The sequence below is a fragment of the Aedes aegypti genome, chromosome 1 (assembly GCF_002204515.2).
Source record: "Aedes aegypti strain LVP_AGWG chromosome 1, AaegL5.0 Primary Assembly, whole genome shotgun sequence".
NCBI classification, from domain to species: domain Eukaryota; kingdom Metazoa; phylum Arthropoda; class Insecta; order Diptera; family Culicidae; genus Aedes; species Aedes aegypti.
The window spans coordinates 61,957,036-61,978,691 of NC_035107.1; the positions used below are offsets into that span (position 1 = coordinate 61,957,036).

Below are 21,656 nucleotides of genomic sequence, written 5' to 3' on the forward strand. Positions count from 1 at the left end.
AGGATTGAACTTACCGTCAACACCAGCAAAACTAAGTACATGATCGCTGGTAGACAGTGTGGTTCCAATCGTGACGTTGGTAGTGAAATGGTGCTAGGTGGTGAAAAATTTGAAGTAGTGGAATAATTTGTGTATCTTGGTACTTTAGTGACTTGCGATTAGGGCTGTGCAAATATCGATATTATCGGCTCGATTTTATCGAAACGATATCCGATATTTTCCGACCCGATATTTTCCGATATCGATAAAACTATTGTCCGTCCGATAATCAGGACAACACTCAATGAATTTGTTAAAACTAGTTCAACGGAATTTTAGATATCTGTTAAATGTAACATACCATAATTACAAAATTCAACTAATTGACTTCATAGCACAACAGTTGGTGTTTAATGACACCAAAATAGTCGATATTGTTTGAAAATCTGTTTATTGAAAATTATCGGTTATCGGTTCGATACCGATAATGTAAAATCCGATATATCGCCGATACATTTATTGAATCATTGGGATATCGCCGATACCGATAAATCGTTCTTGCGTACAGCCCTACTTGCGATAATGATGTTACCCGCGAGGTGAAAAGGCGTCTTGCAGCTGCGAATAGGGCTTTTTACGGGCTCCTTAACCAGCTTAAGTCCCGTAGCCTGCAGACGAAAACAAAATTCGCGCTATGTAAGACTCTTATCTTTCCGGTTGCTCTATACGGCCATGAATCCTGGACGTTAAAATAGGTCGACCGGAAAGCGTTTGGAGTTTTTGAGCGTAAAGTGCTGCGAACAATACTCGGCGGTAAACAAGAAAATGGCATCTGGTGGCGTCGCATGAATCATGATTTGTACCAAGTATATAAAGAAGTGGATATTATCAAGCTCATAAAACACGGCAGGCTGCGTTGGGCTAGTCACGTGGTACGAATGCCGGAAGAACGACAAGCAAAAATAATATTCAGTAGGGAACCCGGACGAGGCCGTCGGCTTCGTGGTAGGCAGGGCGACTGGAAGCCCAGTGGAGAAGAATTATCCATTCGGCGTAGATTCAACGTAGCGGATTGTAGCCCATCAAGTATCAAGTAAGTAAAGCCGTTTTAAATAGTTTTAAGCCCTTGCAATCCGTTTTGAGCCTTTTTGAGCTGTTTCAAGTCGTTTAAGCTGTTTCAAGTCGTTTAAGCCGTTTTAATCCGTTCTGATCCGTTTTAAGCTATTTCAAGCCGTTTTTAGTCGTTTTTAATCCGTTCTAAGCCTTTTTAAGTCATTTTAAGCCGCTTTAAGTCTTTTTAATCCGTTTTAAGACTTTTAAGGCCGTTTTAAGCCGTTTCAATCCGTTCTGAGTCGTTTTAAGCCATTTTAAGCCGTTTTTAGTCGTTTCAATCCGTTCTAAGCCCTTTTTAAGCCTTTTTAAGCAATTTCAAGCCGCTTTAAGTCGTTTTAAGCCGCTTATATCCGTTTTGAGCCGTTTTAAGCTATTTTAAGCCATTTTCAAGCCATTTTAATCCGTTTTTAAACATTTTAGGCCGTTTAAAACCGTTTCAATCCGTTCTGAGCCGTTTTAAGAGCCAGTTCGCGAGAACCGCAACCCCCTTTCCAAGGGAAGTTGTATTGATGTTCTCCGATCAGGCTGAAATTTTCAGGGATTGTTCTACTATATAAAAGATGATGTTTTGCAAAATATTAGATTTTTATATTTGGGGGAAGTGGGACAAAATGACCCCCAATGATTTCATGTCACTAAACATGCAAAATCACAAAAACTGATATAACTATAGTAAAAGTGCACGGATTTTGTTGAAATTTGGCATGAATACTCTACGTTATATAAACTTTGAGATTGGCATGGTATATAGATTTTGAAAGTACTTCAAATCGAGAAAAATGAGTTTTTTTTTTTTAAGTTAAGTGATTTTCAAATTGATTTTTTTCTTACCAACCGAACTAGGTCAAAAAACTAAATATGACGTTTTGTAGGGTAACTCATGGGCTTTCATTTGAGGTGTATTCCAGATATGCCGTTTCAAAAATTTTCGAAAAAAAAAATTTTTTTCGGGGTAGTGTTTGAACTTGAGCCATTTTGCGAGTACCGCAACCGCCTTGTCTAGAGAGGTTGTATTGATGTTCTCCGATCGAGCTGAAATTTACAGGAGTTGTTTTCCTATATAAAAGAATATATTTCGCAAAATTTCAGATTTTTATATTAGGGAGAAGTGGTACAAAATAACCACTAATGATTTAATATATAAAAAAATACAAAATTAATTAAACTGCTATAATAGCGATAGTAGGGGCCCAGATAGCCGTAGCGGTAAACGCGCAGCTATTCAGCATGACCATGCTGAGGGTCGTGGGTTCGAATCCCACCGGTCGAGGATCTTTTCGGGTTAGAAATTCTCTCGACATCCCAGGGCATAGAGTATCTTCGTACCTGCCACACGATACACATATGCAATCGGCATAGAAAGCTCTCAGTTAATAACTGTGGAAGTGCTCATAAGAACACTAATCTGAGAAGCAGGTTTTGTCCCAGTTGGGACGTAACGCCAGAAAGAAGAAGAAGAATAGCGATAGTAAAAATACACTAATTTGTATGAAATTTGGCATGTTTACTTTACGTTATATGAATGATCATTTTGGATAAAAAAAAAGTTTCAAATCGAGAAAAAACCAGTTATTTTGTAAAATTAGTTTTTTTTTTTAAATCGACTTATTTTTGGTCAACCGAACAAGGTTGAAGTTTTGTAGGACAACTCAAGGGCTTTCATTCGTGGTGTACCGTGGTAAATCAAAATCCAGGCGGTATGAGCAGCGTATGGAGGCCTCTTGTCGGTAGTTGTAATACTGATTATATCATACCGTGTTGCCGCTGCCGTATCTGAAAGAAATGTCACTTTCTTGCAAAAGTGATGATGTGGATAACAATAAGTCATTGCACCAATGTTTTCGTTAGCAGCTTCGGCGGTTCAGTAGTAAGCGTTGTTTCTTCTCACGCTGTTTGGATGGGTATCAACTACCGCATTTTTTTTAATTTGGATAATGTTTGATGGGTTTGATTAGGAGGGTCACATGTATGTGTGTATGATGGTATGTTTGCTAGAGATCAATTTGTAAATAATTGAGTTTAGCTTAGTTTAGACTGACTGCACATTTGGCTGCTATGAGACACTGTACTTTTTATATCTTGAATGGAATTTTGACTTTTACTAGCCTTGATGTTTGCAAATTTCTCGAAAGAGTAAAAGAGAGACGAAGATTGTTAAAAATTTCATATTTCCACGGAAAATTGTGTGATTTTTACAAAAAAAAAAAAACATATTTTTCAGTACAATCCGTTTAAACGGTACAGTAGTTCTTGTGATTTTGTGTGTTTTCCGACACAAAAATATTGGGGATCATTTTGACCCACTTTTCCCTTATAAAAAGTGTAGTTCTGCCAAATGGGTTTCTTTTTGAATAGTAATGAACACATATTGTGTAAGCAATGTTTGTGATTTAGTTGTTTGGACAGACATGTTGGTGGTTTAAATTGCAATCATCGCTGATTGGTTCAATGAACGACGCTTAGTATTGTTCTTATTACTTATTACTCATGTTTTGATGATGTTCAAAGTATTATTCCAGTTATATTTGAAAATTGTGTACTTACGGCATCGAAACATACAATTCTAATACAATGTCCAGATTCAAAAACATTGGGCTCCAATTCCGGACAGCCTCTTTTTACTTTTTTAAACCATATTTACAGCATATTTTTTCAATGTGGTGTCACTAAACTTTTAAACTATAACTTTGTGTATTATTATGTTACAATCACTACTGCTGCGACGATTGCCTCCATCTAAGCGCCCCTCGAACGCATGGGGGAAATGTCAAGAGGGGGAATGAGAATGGATCATTAAAATAACCAAAACGGCCGCTATGGAAAGCATAGATAGCGCCACCGTAGCCTTGTGTGTTTGACAGAACAGCAATGGTGTCACAATGTTAAATCCCATATACAGTGGCGCCTTTGTTTTGATGCGGTGAGCCCTTGCAAAAACTACCTTCAATGATCCATTGAAAAAAATATCTTCTCATTGTTGATTGATCGATGTGAATGCAAAATTGTTTATTAAGTGAATTATAATTTATATATTATTACTATATGCTTATTAAAACTGAATAATTACAGATAGTGACCTGAATTACCCTATATTAAATTTAAAAATTTGAATTTGTTTGCCTAGTAAGAGACCAAATGTAAGTAATAAAAATATGCTATACGATTATCTCTAACCAATTAATTTATACCTTTGAGCTGATCTCATCGGGGACATTGATCAGTTTGTTGAACAGACCTCCGAAAGGCCAATACGTCGGAATAACTACAAAAACAGCTATTTTTTCATTCAATATAGTTGTATAAATGTTGTCAATTTAGCATTTTATTGGTAAATATTATCAGAGTGTCCGGATATTGGTACCGTCCGAATTTTGATTCACTACGGTACACAGCGAATGAAAGCTCCTGAGTTTCCCTACAAAACTTCATATTTAGTTGTTTGAACTAGTTCGATTGACAAAAATATAAGTCGATTTGAAAAAAAAAACTATTTTTTTTATCAATTTGAAACACATTTCTAATCCAAATACCATGTTCATTTTGAAGTTCATATAACGTTAATTAAACATGCCAAATTTCATGCAAATTCATTTATTATTACTATCGCTATTACTTTAATTGATTTTGTATGTTTTTATATATTAAATCATTAGTGGTTATTTTGTACCACCTCTCCCTAATATAAAAATCTGAAATTTTGCGAAATATATTCTTTTATATAGGAAAACAACTCCTGTAAATTTCAGCTCGATCGGAGAACATCAATACAACCTCTCTAGACAAGGCGGTTGCGGTACTCGCAAAATGACTCAAGTTCAAACACTACCCCGAAAAAAATTTTTTTTTCGAAAATTTTTGAAACGGCATATCTGGAATACACCTCAAATGAAAGCCCATGAGTTACCCTACAAAACGTCATATTTAGTTTTTTGACCTAGTTCGGTTGGTAAGAAAAAAATCAATTTGAAAATCACTAAATTTTTTATGAAAAACTCATTTTTCTCGATTTGAAGTACTTTCAAAATCCATATACCATGCCAATCTCAAAGTTCATATAACGTAGAGTATTCATGCCAAATTTCAACATAATCCGCGCACTTTTACTATAGTTATATCAGTTTTTGTGATTTTGCATGTTTAGTGACATAAAATCATTGGGGGTCATTTTGTCCCACTTCCCCCTAATATAAAAATCTAAAATTTTGCAAAACATCATCTTTTATATAGTAGAACAATCACTGAAAATTTCAGCCTGATCGGAGAACATCAATACAAGAAGGGGTTGGGGCTCTCGCGAACTGGCTCTTAAGCCATTTTAAGCCGTTTTAAGGCATTTTAGGCCGTTTAAGTAATTTTAAGCCGTTTCAATCCGCTCTGAGCCGTTGAAAACCGTTTTAAGACATTTTAAGTCGTTTTAAACCATTTTAAGGTGTTAAAATTTTCAAGACAACAAGACTTGAGAACCAAACGTTGAAAATGTATCCCATTGGTCACCACCACCAAGCAAGCAATTTGATTGATTTTCAACGCGAACTGTTGTCAGATTCTCCAGTCTTGTGCACTATAAAATTCAAAATTTGGCTTCATTTATAATCACCTTTCAATCCGTTCTGAGTCGTTTTAAGCCCTTTAAAGCTGTTTTAAGCCATTGTCAACCCATTTAAAGATAATTTCAATCCGTTTCAAGACCATTTAAGCCGTTTCAACCTATTCTGAGCCGTTTTAAGCCATTTTAAGCCGTTTTTAGTCGTTTCAATCCGTTCTAAGCCTTTTTAAGCCATTTCAAGCCGCTTTAAGTCGTTTTAAGCCGCTTATATCCGTTTTGAGCCGTTTTAAGCTATTTTAAGCCATTTTCAAGCCGTTTTAAGCCACTTTAATCCGTTTTTAAACATTTTAGGCCGTTTAAAACCGTTTCAATCCGTTCTGAGCCGTTTTAAGCCATTTTAAGCCGTTTTAAGGCATTTTAGGCCGTTTTAAGTAATTTTAAGCCGTTTCAATCCGTTCTGAGCCGTTGAAAGCCGTTTTAAGACATTTTCTTCAGTCTTGTGCACTAGAAAATTCAAAATTTGGCTTCGTTTATAATCACCTTTCAATCCGTTCTGAGTCGTTTTAAGCCATTTTAATCCGTTTTAAGCCATTTAAAGCTGTTTTAAGCCATTGCCAACCCATTTAAAGACATTTTCAATCCGTTTCAAGACCATTTAAGCCGTTTCAACCTATTCTGAGCCGTTTTAAGCCATTTTAAGCCGTTTTAGGTCGTTTTAAGCCGTCTCAAGCCGTTTTAAGCTAAAAATTCGTCACTGGCCTACTGGGTGTGTCATGTTGTCCATTTATTAAGGTTCATGATTGTTCAGTCTGTGCAGTCTTTAGTTGAAGACGGTGTAAATTGTCTATGCAATAGCAGTAAAAAACAGGCTCACAACTTTTTGGATGTAGTTATTAATTCAATACTCTTTTTGGCGGTTTTAGGAAAAGTAAGAATTTTATTAGCATAAAAAAGTTTAGACTATTATGATTGGTTTGCATCGATACATAAAGACAAATAAAGGATAACATCATCTTCATTGATGGCAGCTTCAGAGGCGGCAGTTAAATCTGCGAATGTGGATGCAATATCGGAGTGATTCGCCGAACCGAGCCAAAGTGATACCTTCCCTAACACAGACTTCAAGCACTACTTGTAATCGAACAAGCACAGCTTATTAGGTTCGTTTGGAATCGTCTTAAAATTGGCTGTGATACATCACCCTAACAAGATCAAAGCAAACCCTAAACGTCTCGACTTAAATATCTTTCCACAGTTTTCATTCTCTTTATTATTTTAATCATTTCATCTCAGCACTTACTAGTCCATCTTTCTGCGCACGCGCGCTTCTTTTAGTGTTAGAATTCAACCTGATTCGATTGATAAAGGGAGAGGGAAGGGGGATAAATACACAACAAAAAGCAAACATACATTTCTACTACATAATATACATCCACCGCGGGGAGGAAGGGTTGGACATTGGGACAACCCGATGACCCTCGAGGAACCTCAGTTGCGATTCGTAGCCCCCTCTTTCGGCCCTAACCTTCCTTTTCCGTGAGTAGACTAATTTACATCTCTTTGCTCTGTCTTGTCGACTGACCTGGTTTCGGGGGTCCACGCTCACAAATGGACTGAGGACTGAGGATCATCGTTGTTGATCGCCGAGGATTGAATCGCGAACCCTCCCGAACTCCCCTTGATTTGTCTTGTGTGTGTTTGTTTGTTTCAGTTTGCGCTTCTGTATGTTTGCGTGTGTTTGTTTTACAGTTCTTCGCCTTAGGTTACAAACTAGAATTAAACTCAAATTAATTATACATCAGTTTTTGCATTGTTTCTTTCATGAAGAGCGCGGTGGCTTCAAAAACAATTCCCTATCGGTACACGATTCGACGATCAGAGCTTGCGTGTTTGTGTTTGTTTCTTAGCAAGATTTTCTCAAAACGAAAGAACAAAATTAACAGAAAAAACTAGTAAGAAGAAAGTCACAATACTTTTCCCTAAACACTAAAATCACTTGATAATCTCGAGCAATACCTCTCGCATGGGCAAATTTGGAAAGGAAAACAATAGATAAGAAATAATGGGGAGTAAAAGAAAGAGTAGTAAACTAGATATGTTCAAATATTTCTATAAGAGTGGGTTCCGATTTTTTTTGTCAACCAATCTGACCTGGAGATGGCAGCACAATAGAGAAGATCCGAGACATGTGGGAAAGCCCCAGCAAGCTTGTAGTGGTTCGATCGTAGAATGTGTGCGCTTGTGTGCGTGTGATGAAGACAAGCAAAAGGCTCTAGCCGACGCAAGCGCCTCTAGCGGAGGAACATGGAAGCATAGCTGATTGCAAGCGACTGTGAACGTGTCAATTTGCCAACGGGAGGTTGGTTTTTGTTGGGCTTCGGTTTGCTTTTGGTTGTGTTTGTGGGTGCTTTCAGTTTGGCAAGTTCGTCTGAAAAGAAGAAGCGTGTCATAGTAGTAGAAGAAGTGCTTCAGAGCGATGATCATCGACGGCGATAGTTTGTGCAAACTGAAAATGTAGAAGAAAGAGGCAAAACAATAGAAGAACGAAGAGACGACACAGGAGAGAAGAAAGTGGGCCGTCTAGTGGCATTGGGTTAGCCTCTTGAGTAATGGTTAGCCACGTCGATGTCAAGTAGAAACAGTGATGGTGCGACAAATAGAAATGATGAAAACTCTTAGCTTACGAAGAGCTTAGGCAAATTCGCCACGAACAGCAGTATGTTTGCAATCGATGACATAGTCTTTTGTTATGCTTCGATCTATCGCAATCTACAAACGCACGCACGAATACACTGAGAACTATTGGGTAGTTTATTCACACCACATTTTAAGGTTACAAACTAGATGAGCATGATTATCACGTGTTTGCGTTAGTATTGGCTAGTCTATTGCGCCTATGCGCGCCATAGTTCAGTTCGGTATGAATAGTGACCACGCTGCCGCCGGTTATCTTCTGAAGAAGGAGAAACGAAAAGCTAGGACAAAAAAGGAAAATTAAAACATATGCAATACAGAAGATGGGGTTTCCCTAGCTCGCTCTTCCTCTTATCTCTGTATATCGCTATCTCTCTCGTGCACGCGCACATAACCTCTCACGGAACCTCGCAAACGAATTTCTGTTCTGCCTATATCATTGGTGTGTAGAAGATTACTTGAAGAGCAAGTTGTGGTTGATTTGTTGTTAAAGTACACTAGTAGCAGTAGTAGTAGCAGACTTCTACTTCTGTTATGTTTCTGCATGAGAGTATGTGTTCGTGTGAAACAAATATACATATACATATTAGTTACTTAAGACAATTTGCCCTATCTGCCACGCACGCACAACTTTCTTCCGTTTGTCTCTGCGTACTGTCCTGTTTAACTTTTGTGTGTGTGTTAAGTGTTACTTGTCTACTTAAAATTTACGCCCTAGATCTTGTTTTGTGTTGTGTGGGTTCTTCTGTCTCTGTATTTATCTCTAAACGTTCTTCACGATTTGATTATTATCTTTCTACAATTAATAATATTTCACATTCCACACTTGTGTGCTTCATTTTGTCATTTTTTTTTTTATGTGTTGTTGTTCACTCAAACTCTCACATCCGGAAGGACCTGGTTTAACGAACGATGACAACAATGATGATGAGAGGGATGGCCCATTTCGCATAATGAAAGTATCCCATAAAGCAGTTTCATATAAGAACTTTTAGCACTTTGAAGAAGTGCCAAATGTTCATTATGCAACACGTTCGCGCTTGAAATCATGCAAAACGTTTTTTTTTTTACTTACATCGTTCACTTGTCAGGCTCAGGCGCCATAGGGCATTACAGAGCCGATGTCATCTCACCATTCCACATGGTTTGGCGAAACGTCTTTATGCGAAATGGCCCACCCATTGATGAGGAAGAATGTTTCAAGAGGTTGAACGTGATCTACTGAAATGGTGATCCGAGAAGAGTAACAAAACATTCACAAACATAGGACAACAACGGAAAAAGAAGAAACCACTTCTCTCTGAAATCGATCGAGCCAATTGGCGGATTTCTCCTCAGATTCTTCACCAATTTATTAAAAAATAATTGCCTACAACTACAATGAACAAAGAAAATTGCAAAATTTTCCGGTTTTTCCACTTAATAAAACTTTCGACATAAAGAGATTTGTTTGCTAACCGATATTTTTTTTTTCTCTCAAGCTTCACATATTAAATCTGAATATATAGATAGATAGAGATAAAGCATATATTACGGACGACGAAGGTGGCAAAATTGCAGTGGAACGTTCCCACTGCTTAGCGATAGCAAAAAAATAAAATAAAGAAAACCTACGAAAACGATCGAGCCTGTCACGAATTTTACAACACTGCCTTTTAAAAAAAAAAAGAAAACTCCACTCGCTCGCGTTCCTACTCAATTTGTTGAAGTCCTAATGTGTCCCGCCCCGTTGCGAGACGTCGACGACACGGTAGCCATGTTCCCCTTAAATTTCCCCTACTAAACTTGGATGCGTAATTGTAGGACTCCGTCGCACTCTTCTTCCATTTGTTTTCTAATGTACGATAAAATTCTTGTTTGTGTTTTGTTATGAGTGTGAATGTTCCGGAGAAGTGGATGGTTCCTTTTTTTCCTACATGGTACTTCTCGATTGTTTTTCCTTTTTTTATATTAATTCCCTTGTTGTTCACAGACTTTCTTCTTCGTTGGAGTTTGTTTCTCTGTGTGTGTGTTTGTGTTACTATGCGAATTTTCCTTTTTTCTGTTTCTTCGTAGGTGAGGTTCTTAGTGTTTTCCCTTCTTTTCTTTTGTAGGTATATGAGTGTTTTGTGTAAATATTATTAATTAATAATAATCAAATCGTTCCGAATTTCATCTCGATAAACTATGGGAACGCTCCCGGCTACTACTGGCCGAGACGGAATTTTCATTACATTTCTCGTGCAAACGCTGCGCCGGCGGGAGCTTTGCGAAGAACGGATGCCGCAGGGCTTCACCTGGAAAAAAAGATAAGAAAAGGAAGTAAATCGTTAGTTAGCGCGACAACGAATCGAACATTTTTGGGTTGATTGGTTTTAGTAAAGTAATCGTTGCATGTGAATCTATTTAAGAAAACTCGTTTTTTTTTATCGACTCTACTACGCCTGCATACGCTGAGAAGCTTTCTATTGTTGCATGGTTATGGGCCCATTACAATTTTTTGCAACTATCGTAGTCTATATAAATTGAGTAAGTAAAGTAACTGTATCCATCCATTCATTTTTTCACAGATTTCTCAATGAGTTCCTACAAAATTTTTGTTCAGGATCTTTCAAGAATTTAACCAATAATGTCTCTAAGAATACCAGAAATGACTTCAGATTTTTTTTTCGGGGTGTCCTTCAAAAATATATCAAGAAAGTTCACAATGAGATTAAGCATAAGCATTGATGACCATACAATTCGTAATTGCTACTCCGTGATACAAATTTGTGTTATCACAAGCATGAAATGAGCTCACCAGTTCGTAATCCATTCTAAACTGAAGATACTCCGGCGACATAGAAAAAAAAAAAGATTTTGCTTGCCCTTGGTAATAAAGATTAGTAATGTAATAAAGGTAGTGATGTGACAAAAGGACCTGAATAGCCCATATTTTCAAGAAACATTTTTGGCATTCAAAATTATCGGACCTTTCGTCAGGCGTTATTTAAAATACGTAACTTCACCAGGGTTCTTATAAAGTTAAGTTAGATTAACCGGATTAACCCTTTATACCCTACATCGGCTTAAGACGGGGATCTAGGATTGTCCTAAGAATAACAGAAATAACCCTAGAATGTTTTCTTGGAGATTGTTTAAAAAAATGCAATAATAAAGTTCACAATAAGATTCTCCAATAACTTATACGGTAAATCTTACATTGATGTCTCCAGAAATGAATCCAATGATTATTCCAGAAATTTTTGAAGAAATTTTTAGGTAATATTTCTAGTAATTCTTTTTAGTCTCTAAATACATCCACAGTATCTTCCACGAATTGCCTTAGCATTTCATTCAGGAATTCTAATGAAGAACGAAGAATTTGACCATAAAGTTTTTTTTTTCAGAAATTGTTTGCGATTAAATGGTATTTCTTAATGAAAAGCTTTACAATCTCTGATGACAGTTCTGCAATACCTGACCTGATCAACTGAATGACAAATGGCTAAACAATTTTTGGAATAACAACTGAGCGCAACTCTGCATAATATCCCACATGAATTTTTGCTACATTTCCTGATAGAATACATAAATCAATATTGAAAAAAAAACATTGAAGATTCACTTGAGAAATTACTCAAAGTCTTTAGTAGAGAATACAGGATTAATCCCTTGATTATATTCTGAAGAAATTCTTGAAGCAATCTCTGGAAGAACTTAATGAGATATCTCCAAACGAATTTTTAGAGGAATTCTGGAAAAGTTTCTGAAACAATTCATAAAGGATTTTCAAGAGAAATTACTGGGGAAATACGTGAAGCTATATTAAGCCTTCCAATCTTAGAAAAAAAATCCTTCCGAATACTTCTTGAGAAATGCTGAACAATTTTTTAGGTTATCCTCCGAAAACCTTGTGGTGATTGGAAAGTGGGAGCCGTACTACAATGAACACTTGAATGGCACGAAGTTCTTCGAAACATTAAGACAATAAACTCTGGAAGCTGAAAGAGCTGTTTTTCGAAACCTTGAGTCAAGTTTCTTCGAAACTTTGAGACCATATTTATGGGAGAATACATAAAGCTATATTTGGCCTTATTTTCTTGGAAACAATCCTTCGAAAACTTCAAGAGAAATGCTAGTACAATTTTTAAAAGTTATGCTTGGAAAAAGCACTAAACGAACTTAGGAACAAAACTCTGAATGTCTCAAGAGAATTCTAGCAGAAAGCTTATGGTCATTGAAAAGTTAGAGCTGCACTACACTGTACACTTGAGAGACACGGAGTTCTTTGAAATCTGAGGACGATAAACTTCGGCATCTTAAAATGATATTTTTCGAAATCTTGAGTCGAGATTCTACGACATATCGTGACGAGATTGTACTGCATCTGAAGAAGGAGAAGATACATATTAACCTTCAGAGGAGACTCTTCGGAATCTCCACAAGGGAATCTTCCCAATCTACAGAAGAAATTCGTCGAAATCTTCAGATGATATTTTTCAGAATCTCCAGATGAGATACTTCAAAATCTTTAGAGTAAATTTCACAGAATATCCAGATGAGATTCTCCAAAAGAGATTCTTCAAAATTACTAGAGTGAAATTTCGAAATCTCCAGAAAAGATTCTCCGAAATCTCCAGAATATATTCTGCGCAATCTCCAGAAGAGACTCCCCGGAATCTCAAGAAGATTCACCAGAACCTCCAGAAAAGATTCCCCGGAACCTTCAGAAGAGATTCTTCGGAGCCTCCAGAAGAATCTCCAAAAGAGATTCTCCGGAATCTCCAAAAGAAATTTTTAGGAATCTCCTGAAGGGGTTCGTTGGAACCTTCAGAAGAGACTCTATGCCCTATTCAGCTGAATCACTCTCCATGGTGTTGAGCTATGGGCCCAAAATAATAATAGCCTAGATGAATCGAGTAAAGAACAAATTGAAAAGTGATTTTCTTTTGTCAAGAAAGATGCAAGCAAAGTTTTGAAAATGGACTATTGCCTGCTCAAAACGGAAATCAAGTAGGAGAGTGAGAGAGCTAGAGCTGAAGCCATCGGTTTCAGTGTCTAACGGAAAGGAACTTCAGAAGAAATTACAATCCCTGAAGCTGTAAAAAAAGCTGAAAAAGTCAGCGTAGGATCTTCTGGAGAAATGTTCGCAAGATTTTCTGAAAGAAGCTTTAAACGAATGTCTCTAAAACCTCTGGAACATACCGTTGTAGGTTCATTTGGATACATTCCTTTAAAATACTTTGACAGACTTCCTGAAGTAACAACTAATGAAATCGGTATAAGATTTTTTTCCGGGAAAACCACAAAAAAGGTGAAAAATACCACAAGGCGGAATTTTGAAAGGCCAAAAATACCACATGGCAGAAAGTACCGAAAGACTTAAAAAACTTAAAGGCAAAAACTGAAAGGCGGAAAATGTTTCGTGAGAATCGTGTAAGAGTGCCTTAGGGGCCAAAATCGCGTTCTAAGGCGGATTACGACTTTTTATAGGGCGCATGCAGGATTCCAGTTGTTCTTCCCCTTTCCCTCAAATCGCTTAAAAATCATGAAATTCCCCTGGTTTTATTGAGTAGAAGAATGTTATGCGACGGGGCCGCATTGAGGATTGAGGAACTGAAAGCGGACTTTCGGGTTTTCTGCCTTCTGGTGCATTTCGATTCATTCCGCCTTCTGGTAATTTTGTTTTTTGATCTTTTTCACTTATGGATTTCTAACATTCTGCTTTCTGGTGTTCTGCCTTATGGTTTTTGGCCTTTCGGGGTAAGATCGAATTTATCGGTTTATTTCTGGAGGAAATTTTACGAGAATTTTCAGATCAATTCCTGGGAAAAATACTAAAGGTTTCGTTATTGTACTACTGAGTTCCTGCAAACAAACCTTGAAAAATCATTCCTGGAAGGATGCCTGTGACAATTGCTGGAAATGGCGATTGAGGAACTTTTGGGACAGATCATATAACGAGTCGCTGAATTTATTCTTGAAAGAGTCACTGGAAGAATTTCAGTAGCTGTTTTTCGAGAAACCTATGAAGTATTTCCTGAAGGAAGATACGCGTTGCCATCTCTTGACTCTCAAGTTTTTACACCTGAGTCCACTGCAAAATTATAACACGAATTTTTGTACACATTTCAACTTCAACATTACTTAAAGGTACATTGAAGTTGAAATCTTTGAGAATTTATCCAAGATTCCACTAAACAGTCATAATATTCTGCAGGCTATTTCATTAATCTCAAATTATTTCAAATATCCTTGCTATCAGATGTTACAAACCGAATTCCTTTAATGACATTCCACCAGGCGGCGCTAGTGTGCATGAAAGTTTTGCTTTGTAAATGTCTCGGGAGCCTTATCAATTAGAAAGATGGTATCTTCGGCAAAATGATTCAGTAGCTCAAGGGCTATCAAAGCCAGATAATTTAACATTTTGCCACCAGGTTGCACTAGTGAGCATAACAATTTTGTTTTGCAGATATATCAGAAGCCTGACCACTTCAACAAAGTGTTTCAGTAGCTCATTATTCTAGCCAAGTGATTCGAGATTTTGTCATCAGACGACGCTAGTGAACAAGAATGTTTTGTTTTGCAGATATCTCAGGGGGCCTGATTACTTAGAAAGATGGCGTCTTCGACAAAGTTGTTCAGTAGCTCAAGGATTATGTGGTCAGGCAGAGATCCACATTGTGGTTTGAAGAACTGAAGCGGCAGAATGCCCGCCTTTCGGGTTTTCTGCCTTCTGGTGTTTTCTACCTTTCGATTCATTCCGCCTAATTATTTGGCGAATTTCGGTAATGATGTGCCGAGATGGATTACCGATCTCTTGGTCAAATTTTGACAGCTGGGTTGATTGAACATTTTACAGCACAATTGGCACTTTGAACTTTTACCGAGATTTTTGCCGAAAACTTAGCCTCGGCAAAATGAATTAAGTGTGTACATTTTGGTTTTGTGTCGATATAGACCTCTGTTGCAAAATGATAACATACAAATGGATTGTGCTACTTTTCCCCGAATGTCGTTTTCCTAAATGTAGTTTCCCCGAACGCCAGTTCGCCGAATGACCCTTTTCCCCGAAAGCTGATGTAGTTGACAAATGTGCAAGAGTTATGTTCGATATTGCGAAAGCGATCAAAAGAAAGCGAAATTTGACCAATTTGGATTAATCCTATATTGCCAGAAATGCCGAGGACGATGTAGGGTTTCAATGCTAGTAATGGATCCCTTAGTAGCCGAAATTAATTCTAGACGCTTTCCCGCAATGATATCTCAAACGCATATACGTTTTGTGGAGCCTAACAACAAATGCAATGTCCTTACTTCATAGTACGTCTATGAAACATACAAAATCATTCGATTTTTCCAGCGAAATATGCATTTAAAAAACTGTTGTCCGAATGCCTATTATGGACCCTCCTGGGGTCCATAATTGGATTGTTTACAAATTTGACGTTGCGTATTATGGACCCTCCATTTGATTCCCATGTAATCCGGCTCGCTGCCGACGAGCCTATTATGGACCCACCTGGAAATGTGTATTATAGACCCTCTTGTGTGGTTTCATTTACAAAACTGTTCAAATATCTTTATTTATGCGTCTCAAACCTAATATTTTGCCTGAAACTGCTGACTAACAATGTAATCGAAGTTCCCCCGGTGGATTTTCATAGGGATAAAATTGCTTTGAGTGTTAATTTTATGTTTTTCTGTAGGGGGTCCATAATACGCAAAGGGTCCATAACCGGCATCGACTCCCTAACTTAAAATAACCGTAAAGAAAATTAAGAAGGGTGCATATCAGATAACCGGTTAATTCGCCATTCGACTATTATCGGCAGCCAAATTTCAAACGACAAATAAACAGTATTTTTCTATCAAAACGCGCCAAAAAAATTCAGATAATTCATTATTTTGTCAGCTTCCCGCTGATGAAATTTTCGAGACTGTACAAACAATTACTGCAGTTCTTATGGGTAAGCTGCCGAAGAGAATGAGGCTGCCGACAATAGTAACACTGACAAGAAATGTTCGAAGCGTTTTGAAAAAGATCCCAAAAAGCTTTTAACAAGTCGGTGTGGATCGATAGAGGATTGAGCAGCGTATCTTGAGATGCTGATGATTTAGAATGGTGCGGTCTTCAACAAAATTGTTCAGTAAATTCGGGAAGCAAATATTTGGGTTTGCCATTTTGGCTCTAGATGGCGTTAGTGAGCATGTAAAATTGATCATTTTAAACATGTTCTATCTTGTGATCCACATGAGATAGAAAGTTCGAGTCTTCAGCAAAGTTGTTCAGAATGTTGAAAACATCCGGAAGACACGTAAATTGGTCCGAAATTTGGCTGCTAGATGGCGCTAGTGAGCATAAATAATGAGTAGCCATCTCATCATCCAGAAAAGATAGAAAGTCTTCGACAAAGTTGTTCAGAATGCCAAGGACATCCGAAAAGCTATCCGTTTGATTCACAATTTTGCCGCTAGATGACACTAGCAAGCATATTTTCAATCAAACGTATGAAATAAATTCAGTCTTGTAAACCAGATGAGTTAGAAAGTTCGAGTCTTCGACAGTCTTCGTTGTTCAGAAAGTCAAGGGTATCCGGAAAACAGTTTGATTTATAATTTTGTCGTCAGGTGGCGCTGTTGATCATGTTTAAATGAGTAATTTACACTAGTTCTATCTCAAAAATTTAATACGAAAGAATGTTTTTGGCAAAGTTGTTCAGAAGGTCAAGGAAATCCGAAAAGCAAACAGTTGAGTTCGTAATGTTGCCACTAGGTGCGCGGTGGCAGTGAACATGTTGAATTGAGAATTTAAAGCTAGTTCTGTACTATGATCCTGATGTAATACCAAGTTCAAGTATTTGGCAAACTTGTTCAGACAGTGAAACAAATCCGGAAGCAAACAGTTTGGTTCTTTATTCTCCCGTTGGGTGGCGCTAGTTAGCATATTGAACTTGAATTTGAAATTAAAGGGATCATTCTGTTATAAAACATGTCAGTGATACTGCGGTTTAAGGTAGCCATGAAAATCAACTTTTACTCTGGTTCTTCAAGTCGATATCGAGATATGGAACATCCAGTTATGGAGGGTTGACTGCACCTAAATCTCATGATTTGGTAAGATAGAATGTCGAGAATGTTGTATAGAAAGCCTTTGGCATTTGGAAGAGGAAGTGATTGAGGTCAAAATCATATCATATTCAAGTGTTTTAGATCTGTTTCATAATCTAGTGAATCCAAGTAATGCAGGTTTGATTCTCTCAATATTTGATGTTATACAGGTTTTTTAATGCTCACTAGCGTCACCTTATGCAAACCTTTGAACAAATCTGTTTGTTTTCCGAATTTCCTTGGCATTTTGAACAATTTTGTCGAATACTCGATCTTTTTATCTCATGTTGATCACAAGATAGAAATAGTTTAGAACGATACATTTTACAAACACTCTAGCGCCATGTAACGGTAAAATTTAGAACCAACTGTTTGCCTTTCGGATGTCCTTGATCCACTAAACAACTTTGCGAATGACTCGAACTTTCTATCCCATGTAGATCGCAAGATGATACTAAATTAGAACGCACAATATTACATGATCAATGGAGCCACCTAGTGGCAAAATTTCGCACCAAACTGCTTGCTTCTCAGATGTCCTTGACCTTCTAAACAACTTTGCTGAAGATCGCTTATATGCAATAAGGATCTCGAGATATAGCAACGCAAATTTACCTGTTTTGAGCTGATGCTATACTCTTTGGGGGATGATTCAATGTTCAACTGAGCGCTGCAATACTTTTATGACGGGTAGTGTAAATCACATCTGTTGTACAAAGTACAACAGTGCGACAGCATGAAGATTAAAAAGATAAATCAGAAAATTCAATCAGCCTCAGAAGATGGTTCTAATAATTTCGTCGGGGGATTCGCCATGACATTACGCTAGGTTATACTTGAGGATTTTTTCATGATTTCGCCAGAAATTTTAAACAGAAATTAATTCATGCATTTGCCTGGGGAAAGTATGTGGTTATTACTAGACAGGACAGGACTACTGAATGATTTGTTGGAGGAAGTTCCGGAAGAATTCCTAGCGAAATTGCTAAAGGACTTTTTGTACGAATCATTGGAAAAATTGCTGAAGAAATTTGTGGAATGGTCCTTAGAGGTGCCCCTGAATGCATTTTTGGGAAATCTAGTCCCCACTGAGGACTGAAAAACTCCTGCAGCTCTTTCTCGAGAAATCGGTGAAGAAAAACCGGAAGATCTAGCGAACGAGTAGAGCATGAATTTTCGGTCTTTTCAAGATTTAAGCCAGAATTCTTTGCAATGACTTTGGTAAGAATTGTTTATCAAAAGATTACAAAAAAGATTATTCCATTATTATTGACAGAATTCCTTGATGCACAAGAAGAACTCATTTTGTTTGAAAGAAGTATTGAGAAATGTATGAAATTTCTATCGAAATAAGAGAGATAGCAACAGAAAAGTCTCGGAAACTCCTAAGGAAATGCTTCTGCATCTCCAGAAGAGATTCTTCGGAATCTCTAGTTGAAATTCTTCGGAATCTCCTAAAGAAAGTTTACGGAATCTTGAAAAGAGATTCTTTAGATTTTCCAAAAGAGATTCTTCGGAATCTGAAATTGAAATTTTTCGGAATTTCCAGAAGAGATTCTTCGGAATTTTCAGAAAAGATGCTTCGGAATCTCCAGAAGAAAATCTTAGGAATCTTTAGAAGAGACTCTTCGGAATGTCCAAAACAGATTCTTCAGAATCTCCAGCAGGGAATCTTCGAAATCTTTAGAAGACATTATTCAGAATCTCTACAATACATTACTCGGAATATATAGAAGAGATGCTTCGGAATCTCCAGGAGAGATTCTTCAGAATCTACAGAAGAGATTTTTCAGAATCTACCGAAGCGATTCATCAGAATCTTCAGAAAAGATTCTTCGGAATCTCCAAAAATGATTCTTCAGAATGGCCAATAGAGATTCTTCGGGATTTTCAGAAGAGATTCTTCGGAATCTCCAGAAGAGATTCTTCGGAATCTCCAGGAGAGATTCTTCGAAATCTCCAGAAGAGATTTTCAGAATCTCCAGAAGAGATTTTCAGAATCTCCAGAAGAGATTCTTCGGAATCTCCAGTAGAGATTTTTTGGAAACTCCAGAAAAGATTTTTCGGAATCAGAATAAAAGATTCTTCTCAATCTGAAGAAAAAAAATCTTCGGAATCTCCAGAAGAGATTCTTCGGAATCTTCAGAAATGATTCTTCGGAATTTCCGTAATAGATTCTTTGGAATCTTTAGAATAATTTGTACTTCTGAATCTTGAAAAGAGATCCTTCGAAATCTCGAGAGGATATTCTTTGTAATCTCCAGAAGAGATTCATCGGAATTCCTGGAAAAGATCCTTCGGAATCTCAGAATCTCCAGATCTTTCGGAATCTCCAGATCTTTCGTAATCTCGGAATCTCCGGGATCACCAAAAAAATACTTCGGAATCTCTGGAAGAGATCCTTAGAAATCTCCAGAAAACATTCTTCGAATCTCCAGACGAGGTTCTTCCGAGTCTTCAATAGGGTTTCTTCAGACACTCTAAATGCGATTCTTCGGAATCTTCAGAAGAGATTCTCCGGAATCTCCAATAGATATCCTTCAAAATCAGAATAAAGGATTCTTCTGAATCTGAAGAAAAGATTCTTCGGAATCTCCAGAAGAGATTCTTCGGAATCTCCAGAAGAGATTCTTCGGAATCTTCAAAGGAGATTCTTCGGAATTTCCGGAAAAGATTCTTCGGAATCTCCAGAATAATTTCTACTTCTGAATCTCCAAAAGAGATCCTTCCAAATCTCCAGAAGAGATTCTTTGGAATTTGATACTTTGGAATCTCCAGAAGAGATACTCCGAAATCTCCAGAGGAGATTCATCGGAATGTCTGGAAAAGATCCTTCGAAATCTCCAGAAGAGATTCTTCGGGATCTCCAAAAGAGATTTTTCGGAATCTCCAGAAGAGATTCTTTGTAACCTTCAAAAGAGATTCTTCGGAATCTCCAGAATAGATTCTTCGGAATTTGCCGAAAAGATTCTTCGGAATTAATGAAGAGAATCTTCAGAATCTCCAGAAGAGATTCTTCGGAATCTACAGAAAACATTCTTCGGAATCTGCAGAAGAGATTGTCGCAATCTTAAGAAGGGATTCGTCGGAATCTCCAGAAGAGGTCGTTCAGTATCTCAAGAAGAGATTGTTTGGCATCTCAAGAAGAGATTCTTCGAAATCTCCAGAATTGATTCTTCGGAAACTCCAGAAGAGATTTTTCGGAATCTCCAGAAGAAAATCTTTGAAATCTCCTGGAGAGAATCTTTTGAATCTCCAGCAGATGTTCTTCAGAATCTCCAGAAGATGCCCAGTACAAATTCTTTGCAATCGCGAGGAACGATGCTTCGAAATCTTTACAAGAAATTATTTTTAATTAAAAATTCTTCGGAGGTCTTGAGGAGACTTTCATCGGAATCGCCGGAAATATTTTCTTGAAATGCCGAGTAATGATTCTTCGCAATTTCGACAAGAGATTCTTAGGGATCTTCAGAAGAGATTGCTTGAAATCTCCCGCTAGATTATTCGAAAATTATAGATAGATTATTCGGAAACTTCGAAGGAGTTTTTTCGAGATCTTTAGAATCTACAGATGATTTTTCGAAATCCCCAAAAGAGACAGTACGAAATTTCTAGAACAGATTTTTCGGCATCTCTATTAGGGTCAATCTGTAAACGGGATTCTTTGAAATCTATAGAAGGGATTCTTAACGAACTTTTGGAATCTTCAGAAGAGATTGTTCTAAATTTGATAATCCGCAGGGGAAATTCTTCGGTATCTCGAGGATAAATGTTGTGGGTTACCCATAATAGAGGTTAGTTTAGCCTTATTGTCATGTATATGTCATCTTTTACTCACCTAGTGTGATTCTGTTTGCCGGATCGTACTCCAGCATGCGTCGGATGATGTCGAACAGCTGCAGGTGGTCGGGCGTCTCCGCCAGCACGTACCGGTGCAGGGGTTTGCAGTGGTCGCGCACGTACCGCCCCGCCGACGACTTCTCGTCCCAGTCGAGCTTTCCGTGGTGGAAGTATTTGGTGCGGGTTTTTCTAGAACGGGGAACGGAACATTGAATAACTTGTCGAAGGACGTTTTACAGACATTGTGTGACTCACCTGGCCATTCGGTAAGGAATTGTACCCAATATACGCTCCATCATAGCCAGATGTTCCCTGTTGTCGTGGGTTTGAAATAGCGTAATGCCCAGATACAGTTCAAACATTATACACCTGCGGGATGGGGAACGATCGCGAATGCGTTACAATATGA

The 21,656-nt window shown here is 37.7% G+C and overlaps 1 protein-coding gene across 19 annotated transcripts in view; it reads right to left on the bottom strand.

Moving 5' to 3' along the window:
* Positions 1–10,272: 10,272 nt before the first annotated feature.
* The window catches only part of LOC5570105 (serine/threonine-protein kinase Doa), a 369,353-nt gene continuing 357,969 nt past the window's right edge, over positions 10,273–21,656 (bottom strand). For all 19 annotated transcript variants that reach the window (XM_021837669.1, XM_021837668.1, XM_021837675.1 and 16 more), the window contains 3 exons: positions 21,503–21,616; positions 21,246–21,436; positions 10,273–10,608 (listed from right to left, as the gene is read on the bottom strand). In XM_021837669.1, the coding sequence (XP_021693361.1) occupies positions 10,484–10,608; positions 21,246–21,436; positions 21,503–21,616 (430 nt within the window). In that variant the 3' untranslated portion in view covers positions 10,273–10,483. The remainder of the gene's footprint in view (positions 10,609–21,245; positions 21,437–21,502; positions 21,617–21,656) is intronic.